This window comes from Hyla sarda, chromosome 1 (assembly GCF_029499605.1).
Source record: "Hyla sarda isolate aHylSar1 chromosome 1, aHylSar1.hap1, whole genome shotgun sequence".
Classification (NCBI taxonomy): Eukaryota; Metazoa; Chordata; class Amphibia; order Anura; family Hylidae; genus Hyla; species Hyla sarda.
Window position 1 is genome coordinate 9811693 of NC_079189.1, and position 25568 is coordinate 9837260.

Here is a 25568-nt window from a genome sequence, read left to right on the forward strand (position 1 = left end):
ATGAGACAGTAATTAGGAGATATGTATTGTCTTCTACCAGTATATATGTAGGTGTCTGTGAGTCAAACATAAATTTACAATGTCAGACACATTATGACATTATTATCCAATACAATATCATGTCTTCTTAAAGCTCAGGTAGACTTTTACAGTTCATAGCACTTTTTCCTCTTTCCCTAACTTATATACTGAACAACAGATTGTGCAGTGTCAGTCAGTAGTAGAACAGCATGAAATTGATTTTATCTTGCAATAGAGAAGCGAGTAACTACAAACATAGGCAATTGCCCTGATTAACTAAGATTGGAGTGAAGTTTCCCAATATTTTGCACGTATCCCTACATTGTGCTTTTTGTACACATGCTCTGATCTGTCGGGTTTTCCTCAGCTAAAATCCCCACATTTTATGTTGGGCTTTTGTGAAAATATCTGGGGCACGCCCCCTTTTCAGTGTCTACGCCAGCTTTTCCTGACTGTCATGACCCTTTTTCAGGTTTTCTAAGTAAAATTGAGAGTTGTTCAGGTTTTTTTCAATTCTGGTGCAGACAGAATTTCTGGTGCACAACCCAACAAAACATGTCGGGTTTACAATAGTTAATCAGGGCCAATATCGGTGACTGCAGGAAAGAGTCATGGGAATTGTAATCATTTAAATCACAAACACACAAACGACAAGCAGTGGCAACAACAAAACAATGGTTTTACACCACAACCTGGCAGGTTAAATATAAAGAAAAAAACAGATCTGCTTCTGAGCTATGGTGGAGTCATCTAAGAGCATTCAGACACATAAAGTTACTTTATGTGTTTATTTAAAACTACATTCTCATACAGAAAGAGGTAAATCTACTAATATTACACAAAGATTTCCAATCTTTAAAGAAGTTATTATGAATTATGTATTGTAACAAATGCAGCAATTATTGGAAATAATGGAATCATATCCAAATATAATTACTATTCAGAGTGAGAGGTGGATATTTTCCAGTCATTCCTTCCTTTTCCCCAGCAGATCCGTTTTTCTATTAATTTCAGATTTATATAAAATGATAAAACATTTTGGGAAAAACACACACCCTAAAAGTCCAGCACTGGACGCCATTACTGCAAAGATCTCCGTAGCCACCATGGATTTCCCTGTGGTGCTCAGATAAGCCGGGATCATGGCGATCCAGACACTGCAGAACAGCAGCATGCTGAAGGTGATGTACTTGGCTTCATTGAAAGTGTCCGGTAATGTCCTCACCATGAAAGCCAAAACAAAGCTCACCGCTGCCAGGAACCCCAGATAACCCAACATGGAGTAGAACCAGATATCTGAACCTGTATTACACTGAATGATGATCTTCCCAGGATAAGACTGAGTGTCCAGGTCCTGGAATGGGGGAGAGATAGACAACCAGATAACACAGATTCCAACTTGAATGGAAGAAAACAACAACACTATGGTATAGGGCAACTTCACACTCAGCCATTTTCTCCAGGGACTTCCAGGCTTGGTGGACTTAAAAGCAACACAAACCATAATGGTCTTGGCGAGAAGCGAAGAGACGGCGACAGAGAAGAAGACTCCAAAACTGGTTTCACGTAATCTACAAGTGACATCACTGGGACAACCAAGAAACAAGAAGACAGAGAGGAAGCTGAGGAGGATGGAGACCAGGAGGAGATAACTCAGGTTCCGGTTATTAGCTTTAACAATAGGAATGTCCCGGTAAGAAATAAATATCTTAAATATGGAGCCAGTCACAAGACATCCGAAGATGGAGACACATGAGAACACAGAAGCCATTGTGTCATTCTGGTAAGAGATGAAATCCATGACTTTGGGCAGGCATCGGTCTCTCTTCTGATTTGGCCATTCATCACTTTGGCATTTCATGCAGTTCTCAGAGTCTGTAGGAATATATTATTACATGTTAAAATTATATACTATTTATCATTTGTCTATTTCTCTATCTTAATTAAAGATAGCTATGCCTTTCCTTGTGTACACAGCAATGGAGGTGGTCTCCAGCATTATGAGCAATGCGTCTTCAATCTGTTTTGGCCTGATTTCTCCTCCCCCTTCATAAATAGACATCAGTTGTGAGACTGAAGCTGGGATGTATATGTATGAAGGGGGAGGTAATTTTTTTTCTAGATTTGGACAAGGGGAATGACATCATCACTTACCTGCATGTTATTTCTTGTTCTAATTTAAATAATTTGTTGGAGCTAATATAATCATGTGCATTTAGTCTAAAAAATTAGAGTAAGTGTTGTAAATTGGTGCTGCTTCCCCCAAGAATGATGCGGTGGTGTATAAGAAGATTAAAGGGGCTGAATATAGAGAGGGTCTTGCAAGGTGTGTGAAAATAGACGAGCTGGAAGACAATCTGGGCCAGCGATTTGGTGCTTACATTTGGCTCCGGGCTTCTGTTATTTAGCATTTTCACATCGATTTGCTGAGCAATGCTTAGAGTATTTAAAGGGGTTATCCAGCATAAAGTGATTTTAGTACGTACCTGGCAGACAGTAATGGATATGCTTAGAAAGGGTCTGCGCTTGTCTTGGGGCTAAATGGTCATGTTGTGAATTACCATAACACTGTGGCTAGCTGTTTGTGACCTAGTATTTCCTGTTTGATCTTTCTTTTTTTGACTACAAATACCACAATTCCATCTTCCTCCCTCCCACACATCAGCTACCTCACCCATTGAAACATAAATGAGCTGCATCCATTCAAATCAGCGTGGTTTTCAATCAGGGTGCCTACAGCTGTTGAATTAGTTGCAGAATGATTTCTCTCCCACGAAGCGATCGCTCCACCCATTGAGTCAGACAGGCTCCCTGCCATCAGCTGACTAGTGAATCAGGTCTCGTTTGCATTGCAAGCTGGGAAAAATCTGAGACAACAGTCATTTTGTATGCTGGTAAAAATAAATATTGGAGTTAAAATGACAGAAGAATTGTGAGAAAACAGTCACACACAGGTACAGACTCTATATTACGAACTACTCTAACTTCAAAGCCCCAGCAGCATAGTCAAATAAAAAAAAATACTGGAATACCCCTTTAAGCACTACACCTATTGTTATGTGTTTATCTCTTTTACAATAGATTTGAAATGAGGGCGGGGCACAGTTACCTTGTATAATATTGAAACATACTTACTTTATGGCCCTGATTTATTTAGAGTGGAGTGTAGGTTTCTTTGTGGCTTTTAATACCCAACAATTCTTTTCCCACGGTATTTACTAAGGTTTCCCTACATTTAGCTTTTTTTACATGTGCTCTGATCTGTCGGGTTTTCCTCAGCTCAAATCCACTATATTTTCTGTGGAAACCTTAGTAAATATGTTGGGTTTTTGTGTCGGGAACAGGCCCCTTTTCTATAGCCATGCCCCCTTTTCCCGATGGTGATGCCCCTTTTTCGGGTATTCTCCATAAAATTGAGAGTTAGTCAGGTTTTTCTCAATTCTGGCGAAGACAATTTCTAGCCCACAACCTGACAAAACATGTTGGGTTTGCAATAGTAAATGAGGGCCTATGTTTCTTGGCTGCTGTGTAGTTGTGGATTGCTGTATTAAACACATTGCTGGCATCAGTATTCATCAGAGAAATTGCAGTAGCAGCATATACACTAGGGCAGTTATGTACAAAGGCAGCTTAGTATGCCCGGAATCAGAGAGGTAACTTGTAGCTTTTGGGCCCTGATGTAAAATCTGCAACAGGGCCCCATGTGTAAATTATAATACTGGTCTCTTATAGGGCAGATGTGCTTTGGGGCCGCCTTAGGCACCAGGGCCCCAATGCGACTGCTACCACTGCAAACCATATAGCTATGCCTCTGCTCTGAATAAAGATGGCTGCAGCTCAACTACAATAGTGAATGGCAACTGTGAAGAGAAGAGGTGTGAAGGTCGCCATAGCAGCCGGGATGCAAGGGACATGATTGGCTTCCGGGTTTCCTTCTGCTCTGAGTGGCCACAGAGTGGGGACATGCATGCATGTATCTTATAAACTAGAATAGTGTTGGTATGGAGTCTTTGACTAAATGAAATGCAGCTTAAAGGGGTACTCCGGTGCTTACACATCTTTTCCCCTATCCTAAGGAAAGGGGATAAGATGCCTGATCGCGGGAGTCCCGCTGCTGGGGACCCCTGTGATCTTGCACGCGGCCCCCCCGTTTGTAATCAGTCCCCGGAGCGTGTTTGCTCCGGGTCTGTTAACGGGCGACCACCGGGCCGGCGGCGTGTGACGTCACGCCTCCGCCCCCGTGTGACGTCACACTCCGCCCCTCAATGCAAGCCTACGGGAGGGGGCGTGATAGCTTGCATTGAGGCGCTCCGTGGACTGATTACAAACGGGGTGCCTTGTGCAAGATCACGGGGGTCCCCAGCGGTGGGACTCCCGCGATCAGGCATCTTATCCCCTATTCTTTAGATAGGGGAAAAGAAGTGTAAGCACCGGAGTACCCCTTCAATAATACATTAGCGTTCCCTGACCCAAATAGGATTAGTTTTAGTATTTGCACATTCATTTCTTTTGGCAACTTATGGTTTTAATGATAATATATGCGGATTTGTGTCTACACCTTGCACTTCTTGCACATTAACATTTTATATTTATGGATAGAGATGAGTGAGCCAAGCCCGGCAAACCTGGTATCTCCGAACTTCTGGGTGACAGGAGCAGGCCGAACACTATGTTTCAGGGGTGGACCCACTAAACATTGTGCATGATTAACCCCTTAAGGACAATGGACGTAAATTTATGTCCTGATGCTTTGGTACTTCGCTTACCAGGACGTGCATTTATGTCTTGTACATGACCCTAGCACCAAAGCAGCCAGGGACCCACTGGTAATGGCAGACATCAGTGATCACGCTCTTGTCCACCATTAACCCATCAGATGCTGTGATCAATACAAATCACGGCATCTGCGGCAGTACGGTGATTGTAATTGCTTTTCTGAATGCACATCGGGATCAGATTAGCCAAGATGGTGGACGGAGGTCCCATCACCTACCTCTGCCTTCCAGCGGACCAGAGCAGAAGATCACCAATAATACTGATCAGCGCTATGCCTATGCATAGCACTGAACAGTATTAGCAATCTGATGTCCCCTTTAGGGACATAATGAGTAGAGATGAGCGAATCGAAGTTGACGAACCCGAATTCGTTACGAATTACATGAAAAATTCGATTTGCAATGAATACGAATATTGCCGTGATTTTATCACGCAAATTGCTTCATTAAACTCCATTTTACAGCGTTCCAGGCTATTGGAGATCTAAGATGGCGGATCCACATGTGAGTACATGGGGCAGGGGATTATGGGAGGGCGGGAAACAGCGGCGGGAATGAAGGTAGGCGGGCTGACCCTGATTCACATGTGAGATGCAGCCTATCAGTGTTCACTGACCCCTGTGATGTCACAGCCCCTATATAATCGGCGGCCATCTTGCCTCTCTTCATTTCATCTATGCACTCAGATGGAGAGGACAGGACTGCGTGCGTGTGAATAGCTCATACCACAGCGTTACACTGCAACTGCTAGTCACATCAGCATTAGGGAAAGACAGGAGTGCAGAGTGCTGTGTTGTTACACTGAGAAGGATCATTGATTGCTAAACCTCCTATTCACGTTATTGAGCATTGCAGCAGAGAGGGGCAGATAGCTGTCAACTGCCTCATACAGATCTCCAAGCTGCCTGAACTTTCTGAAGCATCTTATCTCCTCATTTATCAGCCCAATTGAGTTTATTTTTATTTCCTCCACAAATCTTCTGCTGCTCAGAATTGTGTGACAGAGTGCAATTTAGGGTTTAATCCCTGGATTTTTTTTTGTGGTGCTGCACTGTTGGGTCCTGCTGCTGTTCAGAAATAAGTCATATTAGTGTGAACTTTAGTGCCTTTTTACCATTTTTCACCTGTTACTCTGTCTCTGTGCTAAATACAGTGTTATACCACACGTTATACACCTGCCGGTGTATTAAAGAAAAAAAAGTATTTCCTGCGTACAAATACGCTTAACAGTGGCCTTATCATTGCAAAGGGCCTACATACAAGCAAATAGCTTGCCATTAGAGATGAGCGAAGTTACAGTAAATTCGATTTGTCACGAACTTCTCGGCTCGGCAGTTGATGACTTTTCCTGCGTAAATTAGTTCAGCCTTCAGGTGCTCCGGTGGGCTGGAAAAGGTGGATACATTCCTAGGAAAGAGTCTCCTAGGACTGTATTCACCTTTTCCAGCCCACCAGAGCACCGGAAAGCTGAACTAATTTATGTAGGAAAAGACTTCAACTGCCGAGCCGAGAAGTTCGTGACGAATCGAATTTACTGTAAGTTCGCTCATCTCTACTTGCCATATACTACCTTTTTTTCTGTCCCTGTGCTAAATTTAGTGTTATACCACACGTTATACACCTGCCGGTGTATTAAAGAAAAAAAAATGTTTTTCCTGCGTACAAATACGCTTAACAGTGCGCTCATCATTGCAAAGGGCCTAAATACAAGCAAGTAGTGTACTATTTACTACCTGTATTTCTGAGCTCCCGTTAATACCCAGCGGTCGTGTCGTTGACCCATCACTCCTCGTCAATTGGTTTGCACAATCATCCCCATCATCACAAGCGACATGTGACAACCCCAGTCAAGAGTCGGTGGGTTCCTCAGACACAACCCTCAGTTGGCATGGCCCGGGAGCAGTCTCCATAATCCCATTGCCTTTGTCCTATGCTGTTCCTTCTAACAAAGAAGTATCTCATGCTTTGGGTTCAGCTCCACTATTTACTGATCCAATAGAGGACAGTCAGCAGCTAATGGGCAGCCAAGAATGTGATGAGAACTGCGTCGCTTGCTCCGCAAGGCGGGCAAGTAGTGATGCGGAGAGTGATGTGGGAGGCGGTGTTTCAATTGTTCAGGGTCATGAGGCAGACACTGTTGTGGAACACGAGGAGGACATCAGTGACGTGCACACATCTTTTGATGATGATGAAGCCGATCGCAATTGGGAGCCGGGTGCAGAAGCCGGGGCTTCATCATCATCAGGAGAAGAGATTTGCTCTTTGTCTATGAGGCAGCAAGGCGGTAGCACGGTTGGCAATCAGCGTGGTGGTGGCAGTAGTGGAAATTGAAGAGCCAAATGTGCCAGGGGGAGACCACCTGCTTTGCAGCAAGCTACCATTCAGGGAGGTAGTGGAACAGGGGTTCCTGGAGACGGCGCCAAGAGCAGTGAAATAGTGTGGACTGCGGGTGGGAAAATCAGCTACTCTGCGGTGTGGTTGTTCTTCATAAAGAATCCGGAGGACCTTAGCGTAGTCACATGCAAAATCTGTAGGCAGAAAGTGAAGCGTGGCCAGGGTCCCAATCTCGGCACCACGGCCCTGGGTCAACACATGATTCGCCACCATAAAGCGGCCTGGGATAATCGTGGCTCCGATGTAGTGGTCCAGCCTACCGCATCACCCAGTGGCCATCCGCTCCCTCTGTCATCAAGCCAAGGTTCCACCTCCTCTGCGCTCCAGCTTCTTCCGCTCGTAGTCAGCAATTCCGCCAACAATCGATCGGCGAAGCCATGTCCAAGAGACAACAGTATGCGCCCACTCATCCAACGGCGCAGAAGTTGAATGTGCTCCTGTCCAAGTTGCTGGTGTTGCAGTCCCTCCCTTTCCAACTGGTGGACTCTGCAGCTTTCAGGGAATTGATGGCTTGTGCCGAGCCGAGGTGGAGAGTCCCAAGCCGTCATTTCTTTGCGAAGAAGGCAGTATCAGCCCTGCATAAGTTTGTACAAGAGAAGGTGGGCCAGTCCTTGATCCTGTTGGTGTGTTCAAAAGTGCACGGCAGTGCCGACGTGTGGAGCTGTAACTAAGTGCAGGGACAATACATGTATTTTATGGCCCACTGGGTAAATGTTGTTCCTGCACAGTCACAACAGCAACTTGAACTGGTCACACCGCTTCCTTCTCCACGCTCTCGCTCCCAGGCAGTTGGTCCTTTTACAGTGTGCGCCTCCTCCTCCCCCGTGTCCTCGGCCTCCACTACACGTCCATATCTCGGTGGCCCTTCATCATACCACGTGTGTAGGGCACAGCTGTGTCAAGCCATCCTTCACATGGTTTGCCTTGGTGAACGGAGTCACATAGGGGAGGAACTGCTGAAGTTCATTAGGGAAGAAATCCGAGTATGGCTTACTCCATGAAATCTGGAAATGGGAACCATGGTGACCGACAATGGGAAGAGCATTGTGGCCGCGCTGCGACAAGGAAGTGTGAACCATTCGCCCTGCATGGCACACGTGTTGAATCTGGTTGTCAAGAAGTTCATCAAGTCTTCACCCCATTTGCAAGACGTCCTGACAATGGCAAGGAAACTGTGCATGCACTTCATCCACTCGTATACCGCCAAGCACACTTTGCTTGAGATGCAGCGTCAGAACGGTATCCCCCAACATAGTCTAATTTGTGACGTTGCCACACATTGGAATTCCACCCTCCATATGTTGGACAGACTATACGAACAAAGAAAAGCCATCACAGATTTTTTGATGATAAAAGCAGATAGGAGTACTCCCCTGTGTAACTTCAATGAACGAGTGGCAGCTCATATGTGACACCTGACGTTTGCTGAGGCCCTTTGAGGAAGCCACATTTTTTGTTAGTCGCTCGAATTATGCCACGAACGACGTAATTCCACTCCTACATTTACTCCAAAAAATGATTGAAAACATGGCTGGTCACGGCAATAGAGACGTTGCACCTACATCAGAAGGCTACATGAGTCCTGTGGAGGATGAACTGGAGGAGGATGATGAGGGGCAGAGCGGAGCACACTTTACGGTGGATGAGATGGCCAGTGTTTCTAGTCATTGGACAGGAGAGGAGGAGCAGGAGCAGCCAGAGGAGCTGGAGGGTTATTACGAGGGAGGCGAGACAGAGGACCCAGACACACCGTGGCAGTATGCAGTGGAGATGGAGGCAGGTAGTCCCAGCGAGTCACTGTCACAAATGGCACGATGCATGCTGAGTTGCTTGCGTAGTGACCCCCGAATTGTCAAAATTCGTCAGTGCGATGACTTCTGGATCTCTACCTTATTAGACCCTCGCTAACGGCTAAGAATGGGGGCCTTTTTTACACCCACTGAGAGGGAGGACAAACTGACCGACTTCAGGGCGCTTCTACGTAGTCGGTTGGCCGATGCCTATCGGACACATGGTCCATCCACTCGCAGGTCTGACTCGGGGGGCCGTCTGCGCTCACCTTCCACTGCCACGGCTGCTGGGGAGGGGAGGGGTGGCAGGAGCAGTACCGGCTCAATCAGCAGCAGCCTGAGTCTACAGTCACTGAAGAGTAGCTTCCTTCAGCTGCATAGTAAAGCTACTCATCAGCAGCAGGTGGACATGGAGCAGGACCTGAACCAGCAGGTGGTGGCTTACCTCGACATGACCCTGTCAACAACCGTTGAAGATCCGCTGGACTTCTGGGCAGCCAAACTTGATTTGTGGCCGCAACTAGCGGAGTATGCCCTGGAAATGCTGTTCTGCCCGGACAGTAGTGTGCCATCAGAGCGGGTGTTTAGTGCGGCCGGGGCCATAGTCACCCCAAGGCGAACTCGTCTGTCCACTGGAGAGACTGACGTTTATCAAGATGAATCAGGGATGGATCAGCCAGGATTTCCAGTCACCAATGACAGATGGGTCTGAGTAGATTGACCATGCTCCTATAACAAACTTTTCTCTATTGTGGTTGGTTATGAAACCATCTGGGGCAGACCTGGGCATTGTACGGTCTGCTTGCCACATACGGCTCTTTGATTTGTTATGACCAGCCCGCGCTGATTGGGGGACAACTATGCTGCCTAATCTGGGGGACAACTTTGCTCCTAATCTGGGGGACATCTATGCTGCCTAATATGGGGGACATCTATGCTGCCTAATCTGGGTGACATCTATGCTGCCTAATCTGGGGGACAACTATGCTCCTTATCTGGGGGACAACTATGCTCCTAATCTGGGGGACAACTAAACTCCTAATCTGGTGGACATCTATGCTGCCTAATCTGGGGGACAAGTATGCTCCTAATCTGGGGGACATCTATGCTGCCTACTCTGGGGGACAAGTATGCTCCTAATCTGGGGGATATCTATGCTGCCTAATCTGGGTGACATCTATGCTGCCTAATCTGGGGGACAACTATGCTCCTAATCTGGGGGACATCTATGCTGCCTAATCTAGGGGACATCTATGCTGCCTAATCTGGGGGACATCTACGCTGCCTAATCTGGTGGACATCTATGCTGCCTAATCTGGGGGACATCTATGATGCCTAATCTGGGGGACAACTATGCTCCTAATCTGGGGACATCTATGCTGCCTAATCTGGGGGACAACTATGCTCCTAATCTGGGTGACATCTATGCTGCCTAATCTGGGGGACAACTATGCTCCTTATCTGGGGGACAACTATGCTCCTAATCTGGGGGGCAACTAAACTCCTAATCTGGTGGACATCTATGCTGTCTAATCTGGGGGGCAAGTATGCTCCTAATCTGGAGGACACCTATGCTGTCTACTCTGGGGGACAAGTATGCTCCTAATCTGGGGGACATCTATGCTGCCTAATCTGGGTGACATCTATGCTGCCTAATCTCGGGGACAACTATGCTCCTAATCTGGGGGACATGCATGCTGCCTAATCTGGGGGACAACTATGCTCCTATTCTGGGGGACAACTATGCTCCTAATCTGGGGGACAACTAAGATCCTAATCTGGTGGACATCTATGCTACCTAATCTGGGGGACAAGTATGCTCCTAATCTGGGGGACATCTATGCTGCCTAATCTGGGGGACAAGTATGCTCCTAATCTGGGGGACATCTATGCTGCCTAATCTGGGGGACAACTATGCTCCTTATCTGGGGGACAACTATGCTCCTAATCTGGGGGACATGCATGCTGCCTAATCTGGGTGACATCTATGCTGCCCAATCTGGGGGACAACTATGCTCCTAATATGGGGAAAACTAATGCTTCTGGCCTCGGGCCTATAATTTTTGGAAGTTTAGCAGTAGCCAAATACATGCTTAATGCAAATGTCAACATTGATCTTTAAATGTAAGGGGTTATGAAACCCTCTTGGGTACTGCGAATGACTGCTCCAGACTCATTCTGTGTCTTTCACAAACTACGTGCCTCCCTGGTGCCTCAGGCCTTGGGCCTATAATTTTTTGAAGTTTAGCAGTAGCTAAATACATACTTAATGCAAATGTAAACATTGATCTTTAAATGTAAGGGGTTATGAAAACCTCTTGGGTACTGCAAATGCATGCTCCAGACTCATTCTGTGTCTTTCAGGAATTACTTGCCTCCCTGGTGCCTCTGGCCTTGGGCCTTAAATTTTTGGATGTTTAGCAGTAGCTAAATACATGCTTAATGCAAATTTCAACAATGATCGTTAAATTCTCGGCGCTCTGCCAGGGCCTTCTCCTACCCCGCCTGGGCCGATCCGAGGACCTCACTAATCAACTCACTAACTAATCTAATCGCTTATAGCGACGGGCTGTGTGTACAAAGGGCAGGGACTTAATCAACGCCAGCTTATGACCCTCATTTACTGGTAATTCCTTGTTTTAAGGTTAAATAATTGCAATCCCAGATCCCTATCATTAACTGGTTTCAGCGTGCAACACGCACCTGTCCTTGAAAGATAGAGAGACGCTAATCTGTTCAGTGGAGCGCGGCTGCGGCCCCGGAGATCTGAGGGCATAACACACCAGGTATTGCTCGATCTTGCAATTAATCGTGCAAAGGTAAGGGGTTATTAAAGCCTCTTGGGTACTGCTGAGGCCTACTCCTGACTGCTCCTGGTGTAATGTATGGGGTAATTAAACACTCTTGGGTGGTGTTTTTTTTTTATTTACTGATAATTTTATCGGTAATAAGATAGAATTTTCCAGAATGCTAATCGTTACAAAACGGAACGCTTGTTGCGTGTGATTTTTTAAAATGAAAATTAATAAATTAAATTTAAAAAAAAAAAATTTAAAAAATACGGACAGGGTTTAACTCTGCTTCATCATTTTGGGCGAAAAAAGTCCTTTGGTGATCTGATCTTTTGGAGACAAATGCGCTTATACACATATTGAATTAGTTTTTGCAAAAAAATTTCAAACATTGTGTGGTTTATTATTTTTGAAAAGAATGTCTTTGGGTGGTCCACCGTCCTGCATTATAGAGTCTTGTGAACTGTTGGATATGCGCTTGTTCTTAGACAAAGGTATTTCTTAAAAAAATTTCTAAAATGTTGTTGTTTATTGGAGGGGATTGTGAAGCCCGGGTGTGTACTGGTGAATCAGCCAACTCCAGGCTGTGTCCTTCATGCAATATATGGGTTCCTGATGCCGCAGAGGTGGGGCCTGGGTCTGGAAATTTCTAATTTTTGGATAGCGGGTGCTACCTATGAGAAATTTTTGTCAAAAATGTCATATATTGTGTTGTTTTTTTTGGGGGGGATTGTGTGTAGTGTACTAGTGCATGAGCCAACTCCACACTGTGCCATTCAGCCACTAAATGGTCTCCTCTTGCTGCCAACATGTCCACGCTGTGTCATTCAGCCACTTTATGGTGTCCTCATGCTGCCAACACCTCCACGCTGTGCCATTCAGCCACTATATGGTGTCCTCAGGCTGCCAACACCTCCACGCTGTGCCATTCAGCCACTATATGGTGTCCTCATGCTGCCAACACCTCCACGCTGTGCCATTCAGCCACTATATGGTGTCCTCATGCTGCCAACACCTCCACGCTATGCTATTCAGTCACTATATGGTCTCCTGACACTGATGCCACCACCATGCTCTGTCATTGTGCTGCTGTGTGGCAGTGATTCTATGAGCGATGCCGGTAATCTGCATGTTATTCTGAATAACAGTATTATTTCACTACCCCAGCACACTCCATATGCGTTTTAGGACACAGCAAAGTGTTCTATACCCCTATAGAGGCTGTATGTAGGCTAGAAATGGCCTTTTTTAATATCGATTCACCGCAAACAAATTCGGATCGAAACAAACTTTTCGGGAAAATTCGGCGAATCGGCCGAATCGAATTTTTGAAAAGTTCGCTCATCTCTAATAATGAGTTTAAAGTTAAAGTAAAGAAAAAAATGTAAATATAGATTAAACATTTTAAACATCCCCTCCTTAATAAAAAATGTTATCACCCTTTTTCCCTATTTTACATAAAAAAGCGTAAAAAAAATGTACACATATTTATAAACATATTTAGGTATTGCTGTGTGCGTAAATGTGTACTTTTTTGTGAAATCGCATTCACAAACAAATTTATAAAATGCGATCAAATGTTCACATATAGACAAAAGGTATACTAAAAAAACACTAAAGGTCATGATGCATAAAATGAGACTCAAACAGCCCTGTCTACGAAGAAATGAGAAAGTTGTAGGTGGTCAAAAAAAAGCCAATTTTAAACATACTAATTTTGTAAAAAAAAGTTTGAGATCTTTTAAAAGCAGTAGAATAATAGAAAAATATCTAATCATGGGTATAATTTTGATCATGTTGACTCTAAGAAAAAAGAAAACATTTCATTTTACTGTAAGGTGTACAGCATGAAAAAAATAAACCTCTAAAATTTGCAGTTTTCATTTAGATTTCCAGTCGGTACTGGGGTCTCATGAAAAAGACCAAACTGACATCTGTGCCTCATCATCATGTATAACAATAACATAATAGACAGTTTATACTTTTTTTAATAAGTTCCAAACCAGAGATTGTTGCAGCCAGAGAAAGGAGTCAGTGATTTATTATAATTTCAGTTAAAGGGGTCCTCTGGTGCTCCAGAATTCTGAACATTTTGTTCTGAACGTTTAGAGCCAGAGGCCGTGATCATAATGTCACGGCCACACCTCCTCAATTCATGTATGTGGGAGGGCCTACAATTCATGTCAGCCTACATGCCCCCTCCCATAGACATGAATTGAGGGATCGTGATGTTGCCAGCGGCGTGACCATGATGTCACAACCAATGCCTCAGCACATTTGTTTAGAACACCGGGTGCAGCGGGAGATTCCAGGGGGCGGGATCAGCGGGATCTCCATGATCAGACATCTTATCCCCTATCCTTTGCATAAGAGATAAAAATGTAAATTAGTGGAGTACCCCCATAACACTGTCTCCTCAGCTGTGCGTCCCCAACACCTTACTGGTAAGGCCATTCTCCTATCTTCAGAAGCACCACTGTAGATTATCATTGTCTTTATCACTATTGGTAAGACATTATTACAACTCATACTACCATGTACCAGTTATAGAACCGGAAATATGTTACATTAAAATGAATCATTAAAATATCTGTTTATTGTAAATATTAGCTGAGATAAACATACACCATGTAACACTCTCGTTTCTGAAGACAGGAACTCCGGTGTATTTGGATCCGCGGGACCTGTGTGGCAGATGACTCGGACCATACCAGGGAGCGGAGTCTAAGGTGACGCTGGTCTTCACCAGAGCCCGCCACAAAGCAGGATGGGCTTGCAGCTGCAGGCGACACCCAGGTCGCTACCCCTGGCACGGCTCGACCACACAGGCGGCTGAGGAGATGCGAGGCACAGGAGGGATGAGGCAACTCGTACTCAGGATAGCAGTAGGTCAAGGCAGGCGGCACAGTAGCATAGTCGGGACATAGCAGGAGTTCAGTAGGAAGGCGGTAAAGGAGCAAGGTCAAGACACAAGAGCAGGAGATCTGATACACGGCAAGGCCATAAAAAGGAACCCTTTCACTTGGGCACAAGGCAACACAAAGATCCGGTAGAGAACTGAGAAGGGTGGAGGAATTTAAAAACAAGAGAACAGGTGATTACTCTAATGAGCATACTGGCCCTTTAAATATTAAAGCTCCGGCGCGTGCACGCCCTAAGGGACAGGGACAAGTGCGTCGGAGCAGAGAGGTGGAGGTGGAGGTAGGAGAAACACCCGGAGAGTGACGGACTGGGGCTCGCATACGGGCGCGTCCCACGATGCGAGTCCCAGCCCCATCGGCAGCAGAAGGTAAGGGGATCATGCGATCACGGCCAGCGTGTGAGGCCGGAGCGCATAGTGTAACAGTACCCCCCCCCCCCCCTTTGGTCTCCCCCTCCTTTTATGAGAGAGAAAATTCCTGAGAAGGTCACGGTCCAGGATATTCTCCTCAGGTTCCCAAGATCTCTCCTCAGGACAGTAACCCTCCCAATCAACCAAAAAAGTTTGTTTACCTCTCACAGTTTTTGCAGCAAGAATCTGTTTCACTTTGTAGACGTCAGATGAGCCGGAGACAGGTGTTGGGAAAGGATTCTTCTGAGAGACCCGGTTTACGACAAGAGGCTTGAGGAGAGAGACGTGGAAGGAATTGCGAATACGTAACGTAGTAGGTAGACAGAGTTTGTAGGAGACAGGATTGATCTTTTGTAGAATCTGGAAGGGACCAAGGTAGCTGGGACTGATCTTGTAACAGGGGATCTTGAAGCGGATGTATTTGGATGAAAGAGGAGGACGGAGATGGAGTCCTTACACAACAAAAAATGGAGACAACCTCGTGGACTCAGAATCCTTAAGATGATATAAGAATTCAGCCCATTGAAGAATGTCGACCCAATCATCTTGGCGAGCTGAAACAAAATGCTGAAGGTAAGTCTCAGGGATTTGATTAACCCTCTCCACCTGACTGTTGGACTGAGGGTGGTAGGCCGAGGAGAAGTCCAGATTGAAGTCCAGACGGTTATAAAAGGCTCGCCAGAACTTAGAGACAAACTACACCCCTCGATCCGAAACTATATGCTGTGGAAGACCATGTAATTGAAAGACATGCAACAAGAAGTACTTGGCCAGCTGCGGAGCAGAAGGAAGACATGGTAGATGAATGAAATGGGCCCTCTTGGAAAACCGATCTACCACGACCCAGATGACAGTGTTATTATGAGAAGGTGGCAAATTGGTGACGAAATCCATGGCAATATAGGACCAGGGAGTCTCTGGAATGGGTAAAGGCTGCAAAAGTCCTACAAGTCTTTGCCGAGGAGTTTTGTCACGGGCACAAGTTACACAAGACCGAACAAAATCAGAAACATCACGTTCAAGATGGGGCCACCAGTAGTAGAAGTAGGGCCTTGCGTATTCCAGGATGTCCTGCTGTCAAGGAAGAATGGCCCCATTTCAGGACCTTGCATCTCAATCTGGTGGGCATAAAGGATTTTCCCAGAGGAACTTGCTGAATCTCGTCAGGAGTGGCAGGAATCAAACGGTCAGGAGGAATAATATGCCTTGGCGTGGAGTCCAAACCAATTACATCAGAGGACCTGGAGAGAGCATCAGCCTGATGTACTTGTCTGCAGGACGGAAGTGAATGAAGAAGTTGAACCTGGAAAAAAACAGTGACCATCTTGCCTGGCAGGGATTCAAACGCTATGCAGACTGAAGGTATAGAAGATTCTTATGATCGGAGTAGATGCTGACCGGATGAGAAGAACCCTCCAATAGATGTCGCCATTCCACCAAAGCTAGCTTGATAGCAAGGAGTTCACGATCTCCAATGGAGTAATTCCTCTTAGCAGGAGAGAAAGTCTTGGAGAAGAACCCACAAGTCACACTCTTGCCCTTGGCGTTTGTCTGAGTGAGGACGTCACCCGCTCCAATAGATGAGGCATCAACCTCCAAAGCAAAGGGCCTCTCAGGATCAGGTCTTGTAAGCACGGGAGCAGAGGCAAACGCAGACTTTAAACTGGAGAAAGCCTCTTCAGCCTCTCGAGGCCAAGATTTAGGATTAGATGCCTTTTTAGTGAGAGCCACAATAAGAGCAACCAAGGATGAAAAATGTGGGATAAACTGACGATAAAAGTTAGCGAATCCCAGAAAGCGTTGAATCGCACGTAGGCCCGAGGGACGAGGCCAATCCAAAACTGTAGACAACTTATCTGGATCCATCTGCAGGCCCTGATAAGAGACAATGTAGCCAAGAAACGGAAGACTAGATTTCTCGAACAGGCATTTCTCCAGTTTGGCGTAAAGATGATTCTTCCGTAGTCGCTGAAGAACCAGACGGACATGAGAACAATGCTCCTCTAAGTTGGAAGAGAAGATCAGGATGTCATCTAGGTATACGACAACACAGGTGTAGAGAAGATCAAGGAAGATATTGTTGACAAACTACTGGAAAACGGCTGGAGCATTGCAGAGACCAAAAGGCATTAGAAGATACTCAAAATGTCCGTCACGAGTATTGAAGGCCGTTTTCCAGTCATCTCCCTTGCAGAATGAGGCTATACGCACCGCGTAAGTCCAACTTGGAGAAGACCTTAGCACCTCGTAGGCGGTCTAAAAGTTCAGAGATAAGAGGTAGAGGGTAACAGTTCTTGATCGTGATTTTGTTAAGTCCCCTGTAGTCAATGCATGGACGAAGTGAGCCATCCTTCTTCACTACAAAGAAGAAACCTGCTCCAGCAGGAGAAGAGGACTTACGGATAAAAACCCTTTTGGAGATTCTCCTGCATATACTCAGCCATGGCTTTGGTCTCAGGAACTGATAGAGGGTATATCCTTCCACGAGGAGGAGTGGTACCAGGCAGAAGATTAATAGGGCAGTAGTAAGGACGATGTGGAGGCAGAGATTCAGCCTGTTTCTTGTAGAAGACGTCCGAGAAATCTTGGTAAGGTGGCGGCAGGCCAAGTAAAGGTAGAAGACAACAAATAACTTTACGCAGAACAGGTTGGAGGCAAAAATTTTGACAGGATTGTCCCCAGCAAATTATTTCTCCAGTTCTCCAATCCAGTTGCGGGGAATGGCGTTGCAGCCAAGGAAGGCCGAGAAGAATCTCAGAAGTACAGTTTGGCAGAACATAGAATTCAATCTTTTCTTTATGCGATACTCCCACTTGCATGACGAGAGATTCAGTATGGAAGTGAACCTTACAGTCCAGATTTTGTCCAATAACAGAGGAGATGAACAAAGGCTTGGCATGTCGGGTAAGGGGAAGATGATACATGTGGATTAAGCCGCATCAATAAAGTCCCCTGCTGATCCGGAATCCAAAAATGCTATATCGCTGAAGGAAGACTTGGCTGAAGTGAAGACGTGTACAGGAATAGTTAAGCGTGGAGAGGTAGTATTCAGCCCAGGGACGCCTCTCTCACGCACCCTATGTGCGGGCGAACTGAACAGTCCTTGAGAAAGTGCTCCGGGATAGCACAGTACAAACACAAATTCTCATTACGTCGTCGTGATCTCTCCTGTTGCGTAAGACGGGAACGATCTCCTTGTATAACCTCTTCGGCAAGAGGCGCAAGCAACAGAATAGGTGGACGTTGGAACACAGGTGTCAGGCGGACAGATTCCCTCTCAAAGCGCAATTCCTCCTGTCTTTCGGCAAATCGGACATGAATGCGTGTGGCCAAGTGGATAAGTTCAGTCAAAGAAGATGGAGGATGTCGTGCAGCAAGGGCATCTTTAATCCAGCTTGACAGCCCTTTTTTAAATGTGGCACACAAGGCCTCTTCATTCCAGGCAAGTTCAGAGGCTAGATTGCGGAATTTAACTGCATAGTCACCAACGGTAGAATCTCCCTGACATAGATTCAGCAATGCCGTCTCAGCTGAAGAGGCACGTGTAGGTTCCTCAAAGAATGCCGACAAATTGGAGGATACTGGATCACCAGGGTCCCAAAGGGGTGTAGCCCAAGCCAGGGCTTTGCCGGAAAGTAGACTAATCACAAAGGCCACCTTACTACGTTCCGTCGGAAACAGTTCAGACATGAGCTCCAAATGCATGGAGCACTGTGTAGCAAAGCCTCTGCATGACTTGGAATCCCATCATACTTGGAAGGCAAAGGCAGGTGCAGCTTGGAGCCAGGAGAGACTGCAGGAGCTGGAGGAGGGAGTGGGCCAGATTGTGGTACCTGCTGCTGTTGCAAGGCCAAAAGCTGTTGCATCATGGCTGCAAGTTGAGAAAATTGCTGCGCCTGTTGGGCCAACTGCTGCGACTGACATGTGACAATGGAGAAAAGATCCACAACTTCAGGCAGGGGTACCTCAGCGGGATCCATGGCCGGATCTTACTGTAACACTCACGTTTCTGAAGACAGGAACTTCGGTGTATGAGGATCCGCTGGACCTGTGTGGCAGATGACTTGGACCGTACCAGGGAGCGGAGTCTAAGGTGCCGCTGGTCTTCACCAGAGCCCACAGGAAAGCAGGATTGGCTTGCAGCTGCAGGTGACACCCAGGTCGCTACCCCTGGCACGGCTCGACCACACAGGCGGCTGAGGAGATGTGAGGCACAGGAGGGATAAGACAACTCGTAGTCAGGATAGCAGTAGGTCAAGGCAGGCGGTACAGTAGCGTAGTCGGGACGTAGCAGGAGTTCAGTAGGCAGGCGGCAAAGGAGCAAGGTCAAGACACAAGAGCAGGAGATCTGGTAAACGGCAAAGCAATACAAAGGAATGCTTTCACTTGGGCACAAGGCAACACAAAGATCCGGCAGAAAACTGAAGAGGGTGGAGGAATTTAAAAACAAGCCACAGGTGATTAAACTAATGAGCGTACTGGCCCTTTAAATCTTAAAGCTCCAGCGCACGCACGTCCTAAGGGATGGGGACACGCGCGCCGGAGCAGAGAGGTGGAGGTGGAGGAAGGAGAAACACCCGGAGAGTGACGAACTGGGGCTCGCATGCGGGCGCGTCCCGCAATGCGGGTCCCAGCCCCATCAGCAGCAGAAGATAAGGGGACCATGCGATCACAGCCAGCGCATGAGGCCGGAGCGCATAGTGTAACACACCATACAGACCACTTCACAGACCCCTGGGACATCTCCCTTGGATAAAGCGGTCAGCGAAACAGGTGTCAGGGGTCTGTGAAGTGGTCTGTATGGTGGATATTTATCTCAGCTACTTATGCTCTGTGGGTCCTGCATGTATATTGCCTTCTGTTACTTTATTTTACCCTCTTGGGACTTACATTGGGGTCCGTGTATAGATACTTCTGTCCCTTCTTCCCTCTACATGTTTGATCCTACTTGTGAGTGTTTTACCAGCATCTTATTTGTGTATATTAGTACGTTCACTATACTGACCACCTTTTCAGCCACATCTCATGTATTATGTATTATATAACATGCCATTGTTTTTAATATTTTCAATAAACAGATATTTTAATGATTCATTTTTGTGTAACATATTTTCGGTTCTATTAGTAGGTGTTGTTATACCTATGGGTTGTCCCCTTGTTTTGGATAGTATTATAATAGGTTATCATGTACCAGTTATATTAGAGATCTCTCCTTCTGAACATGGGACGCAGTCATAGCAGCAGGTATGGATTGATTTTCCCACCTTTTTCCGGCTTCCAGGTAAACAAGGGTCTGAGCACCGGGATACTGGGATCTGGATGAAAACATAAGAACATTTAGTGGAATGACAGAGACTAAATGTACATGTGTGATAAAAGTGATGACAATCTAGGAGGGGGGAGTACAGAAAGTGGGGCGTCCATTCATATGAAGTAAATAGGATAAATAGACGAGGCATAGACCCTGATGGTAGACAGATAATCAGTCTATATTAATGATTAGATACTGTATGGCTGCCTTGTGGCCAACATCCTTGAGGGATAGTGGAGAAGATCTGACACCTTTGGAGATTTGCTTGTGGATCCTATTGGAGATCGGAGTGGATGCTGCAGCCAACACCCTGAGGAACTCATCAGAATTAGGATTCAGAGTCTGACGGCCCCTTATGTCTAGTAAGTGCAACTGTCTTGTGGACTATAATCCCTTTGATGGACAACACCCCACTATCCAGACCAGTCCTTCCTGCGTAACTTGTTCCACTCATGATAACATAAAGCACAATAACCTTTGTCTGTACTGATCCTGTTTGTGTAATAATCTAATGGACCCATCACATACAATCACCCAGTTCAGTGTATTAAAGGGAATCCTACAGCAGGATCACCCGCACTAATCTGAATATACAGGGTGATAGTGCGGGTGATCCAGTTCAAATGCTTTTTATCTTGTATAAATATGTGCAGCTGGATTTTAATGTGAGATGAAGCTTAGATGGGGAGGGGATATCGGCCAGAGGGGAAGGATGAAACATTGCTAACATAGCCCTGGACCACCTTCCTTGTGCAGTAAAAGAAATTAGCATATTGGCAACAATAAGGATTTCTCAGGAACGGCTGCATGGATTTTCCAAAAGGCAAAGTGTTTCAAGCAGGATCACCCGCACTACTTACCTGTATATTCAGATTAGTGCGGGTGATCCTACTACAGATTCAACTTAAAGGGGTTATGCAGGAATAGAAAAACACAACTACTTTCTTTTAAAAATCACTACCCTCTGTCTCCAGGTTGGGTGTCTTTCTGCAGCTCAGTTCCATTGAAGTGAATGACGCCAAGTTGTAAAACTACACTCAACCTGGAGACAGACGTGGGGCTGTTTTAGAAACAAATTAGCTGTGTTTTTCAATTCCTAGATCATCCCTTTAATGCATGTGTAAACAGCAATGACCCCATCTACATCAGGTCCTCAGCATTGGTCCCATCTACATCAGCTCCTCAGCACTTGCCACATTCTATATCAGCTCCTCAGCACTGGCCCCACCTAGATCAACTCCTCAGCACTAGACCCATCTACATCTGCTCCTCAGCACTTGCCCTATCTATATCAGCTCCTTAGCACTTGCCCTATCTATATCAGCTCCTCAGCACTTGCCCTATCTATATCAGCTCCTCAGCACTTGCCCTATCTATATCAGCTCCTCAGCACTGACACTATCTATATCAGCTCCTCAGCACTGGCCCTACCTATATCAGTTCCTCATTAGTGATGTCGCGAACATAAAATTTTCGGTTCGCAATTCCGAACTTCCGCAAATGTTTGCGAACCGGGCGAACCGCCATTGACTTCAATGGGCAGGTGATTTTTAAAACCCACAGGGAATCTTTCTGACCACAATAGTGATTAAAAAAGTTGCTTCAAGGGGACTAATACCTGGACTGTGGCGTGCTGGAGTGGGATCCATGGCAAAACTCCCATGGAAAATTACATAGTTGATGCAGAGTCTGGTTTTAATCCACAAAAGGGCATAAATCACCTATTATTCCTAAATTCTTAGGTATAACGTGCTTTAGCCCCTTTTAGGCTGCACAGAGAGCCCCCCTTTAGGCATCACATAGTTAGATCCCCCCTTTAGGCAGCACATAGATTCCCCCATATTAGGCAGCACATAGTTAGAGCCCCCCTTTAGGCAGCACATAGGTAGAGCCTGCCTTTAGGCAGCACATAGAGCCCCCTTTAGGCAGCACATAGTTAGATTCCCCCTTTAGGCATCACATAGTTAGATCCCACCTTTAGGCAGCACATAGATTCCCCCATATTAGGCAGCACATAGTTAGAGCCCCCCTTTAGGCAGCACTGGTCTTATTTCACAGCCAAAAAAGGTATTTATTTTTTTTGAACAACTGTCACACCAAATGTGATTTGCACTAGTGTGACAATGAGCAAAAAAGGTTGCCAGCGGAGTTCCCCTTTTAAGCAGAGGTCCCCAACCAGGGTGCCTCCAGCAGTTGCAAGACACACGGACTCAACTTATAGCCCTTTTAATACTGTAGTTAGTTGCTTGAAGGAAATTAAGTTTTACACCGGAGTACCCCTTTTAACCAGCGGTCCCCTCCCAACCAGAGTGCCTCCAGCTGTTGCAAGACACATGGACTGAACTTGTAGGCCTTTTAATACTGTAGTTAGTTTGCTTGAAGGAACTTAAGATTTACACTGTAGTACCCCTTTTAACCAGTGGTTCCCTCCCAACCAGGGTGCCTCCAGCTGTTGCAAGACACACAGACTGATATTTGAGCCCTAAAAAGGGCTTTTTTGGGTGCTGTCCTTAAAGCAGATGTTAGACTAGTGCTTTAGGAGTAAAGTGAACCCTGAATACACCACCTAGCAGCAACCTAGCTATCGCTTTCCCTATTACAGCAGGAGCAGCTTCTCTGTCCCTCCACTTTCTAAGCCTGCAGCATGCCGAATGAAGGTAAAATGGCGTCCGTGCAGGAGGTAGGAGGGTCTGGAAGGGAGGGACTGCTGCTGATTGGCTGTAATGTGTCTGCTGACTCTGACTCACAGGGTCAAAGTTTACTGCAATGTTAAAGTATAGGGGGCGAATCGAACTTCACATATGTTTGCCCGGCGATGCGAACGCGAACATGCTAAGTTGGCCAGGAACTGTTCGCCGGTGAACAATTTGCCACATCTCTATTCCTCATCACTGGCCCAATCTATATCAACTCTTCAGCACTGGCCCCACCTATATTAGTTCCTCATCACTGGCCCCACCTATTTCATCAACTTATCACTGGCCCCACCTATATCAGCTAATCAGCACTGGCCCGATCTACATCAGCTCCTCAGCACAGGCCCACCAATATAACCTCTTCAGCACTGGCCCAACATATATCAGGTCCTCAGCACTTACCCCATCTAAATCAGCTCCTTAGCACTTTCCCTATCTATATCCACTCCTCAGCACTTGCCACATCTACATCATCTCCTCAGTATTGGCATCTCATTTATCTTAATCCCCAGTGACTCACAATTACCATTATCTTGGCCCATCATTCTCTGACCTTGGTTTGTTTGCAGGTTATATTCTTAACCTTTAGGGTTAATAATTAAGAATCTGACCACTCTCACTTTATGCATTAATAGCTCTGAGATGCCTTTACCTTTTATTTTGATTCCGAGAATGTTTTTTTGCGACATATTCTACTTTAACATAATGGTAAGTTTTTGTCATTACTTGCATCTTTTCTTGGTGAAAAATCGCCAAAATTTCATGAAAATGTTGAAAATTTTGAATTTTTTTCACTTTGAAACTTTCTGCTTGTAAGAAAAATGGACATTCCAAATAAATTGTATATTGATTCACAAATACAATATGTCTACTTTATGCTGGCATCATAAAGTTGACATGTTTACTTTTTGAAGACATTAGAGGGCTTCAAGATATTGCAGCAATTTTCAAAATTTTCACAGAAAATTCAAAATCTGAATTTTTCAGGGACCAGTTAAGTTTGAAGTGGATTTGAGGGACTTTTCTGTGAGAAATACCCCATAAATGACCCCATTATAGAAACTGCAACCCCCAAATTATTCAAAATGACATTCAGAAAGTTTGTTAACCTTTTAGGTGTTTCACAGGAAAAGCAGCAAAGTGAAGGTGAAAATTCAAAATCTTAATTTTTTTACACTTGCATGTTCTTGTAGAGCCATTTTTTTTTACAGGGGGTAAAACGAGAGAAGTAAGGACATACCTCATATGTAGATGTTAAGTGCTCTGTGAGTGCACGAGAGGGCTCAGAAGGGAAGGAACGACAAAGGGAATTTTGGAGAGTGAATTTTGCTAAAATGGTTTTTGAGGGGCATGTCACATTTAGGAAGCCCCTATGGTGCCAGAACAGCAAAAAAACTAAACAAAAAAAAACACATGGCATACTATTTTGGAAACTACAACCCTCAAGGAACGTAACAAGGAGTACAGTGAGCCTTAGCACCCCACAGGTGTTTGACGACTTTTTGTTAAAGTCAGATGTGTAAATAAAAAAAAATCTCTTCACTAAAATGCATTTTTTCCCCAAATTTTACATTTTAACAAGCAGTAATAGGAGAAATGCCCCCCAAAATTTGTAACCCCCATTTCTTCTGAGTATGGAAATACTACATGTGGACGTCAAGTGCTCTGCTGGCGCACTACAATGCTCAGAAAAGAAGGAGTCACATTTGGCTTTTGGAAAGTCACATTTGGCTTTTGGAAAGCAAAGGGCCCCCCTAGTCAGACCTGAGAGTGGATGGACCATGTGGCCGATAGGCATCGGCCAACCGACTACGTAGAAGCTCCCTGAAGTAGGTCAGTTTGTCCTCCCTCTCAGTGGGTGTAAAAAAGGCCCCCATTCTGGGCCGGTAGCGAGGGTCTAATAAGGTGGAGATTCAGAAGTGTTCGCACTGACAAATTTTGACAATTCGGGGGTCACTACGCAAGCAACTCAGCATGCATCGTGCCATTTGTGACAGTGACTCGCTGGGACTACCTGCCTCCATCTCCACTGCATACTGCCACGGTGTGTCTGGGTCCTCTGTCTCGCCTCCCTCGTAATAACCCCCCAGCTCCTCTGGCTGCTCCTGCTCCTCCTCTCCTGTCCAATGACCAGAAACACCGGCCATCTCATCCACCGTAAACTGTGCTCCGCTCTGCCCCTCATCATCCTCCTCCAGTTCATCCCCCACAGGACTCATGTAGCCTTCTGATGTAGGCGCAACGTCTCCATTGCCATGACCAGCCATGTTTTCAATAATTTTTTGGAGTAAATGTAGGAATGGAATTACGTCGTTCATGGCGTAATTCGAGTGACTAACAAAAAATGTGGCTTCCTCAAAGGGCCTCAGCAAACGGCAGGTGTCACGTATGATCTGCCACTCGTTCACAATAAAGTTACACAGGGGAGTACTCCTATCTGCTTGTATCATCAAAAAAT

General features: G+C 45.7%; 1 protein-coding gene across 1 annotated transcript in view; it reads right to left on the reverse strand.

Annotated features, from left to right (window-relative positions):
• Positions 1-988: 988 nt before the first annotated feature.
• The window catches only part of LOC130312887 (vomeronasal type-2 receptor 26-like), a 30948-nt gene continuing 6368 nt past the window's right edge, over positions 989-25568 (reverse strand). The window contains exons 2-3 of the mRNA XM_056552612.1: positions 20295-20418; positions 989-1896 (exon numbers count right to left, since the gene is read on the reverse strand). Coding sequence (XP_056408587.1) covers positions 989-1896; positions 20295-20418 — 1032 coding nt within the window. The remainder of the gene's footprint in view (positions 1897-20294; positions 20419-25568) is intronic.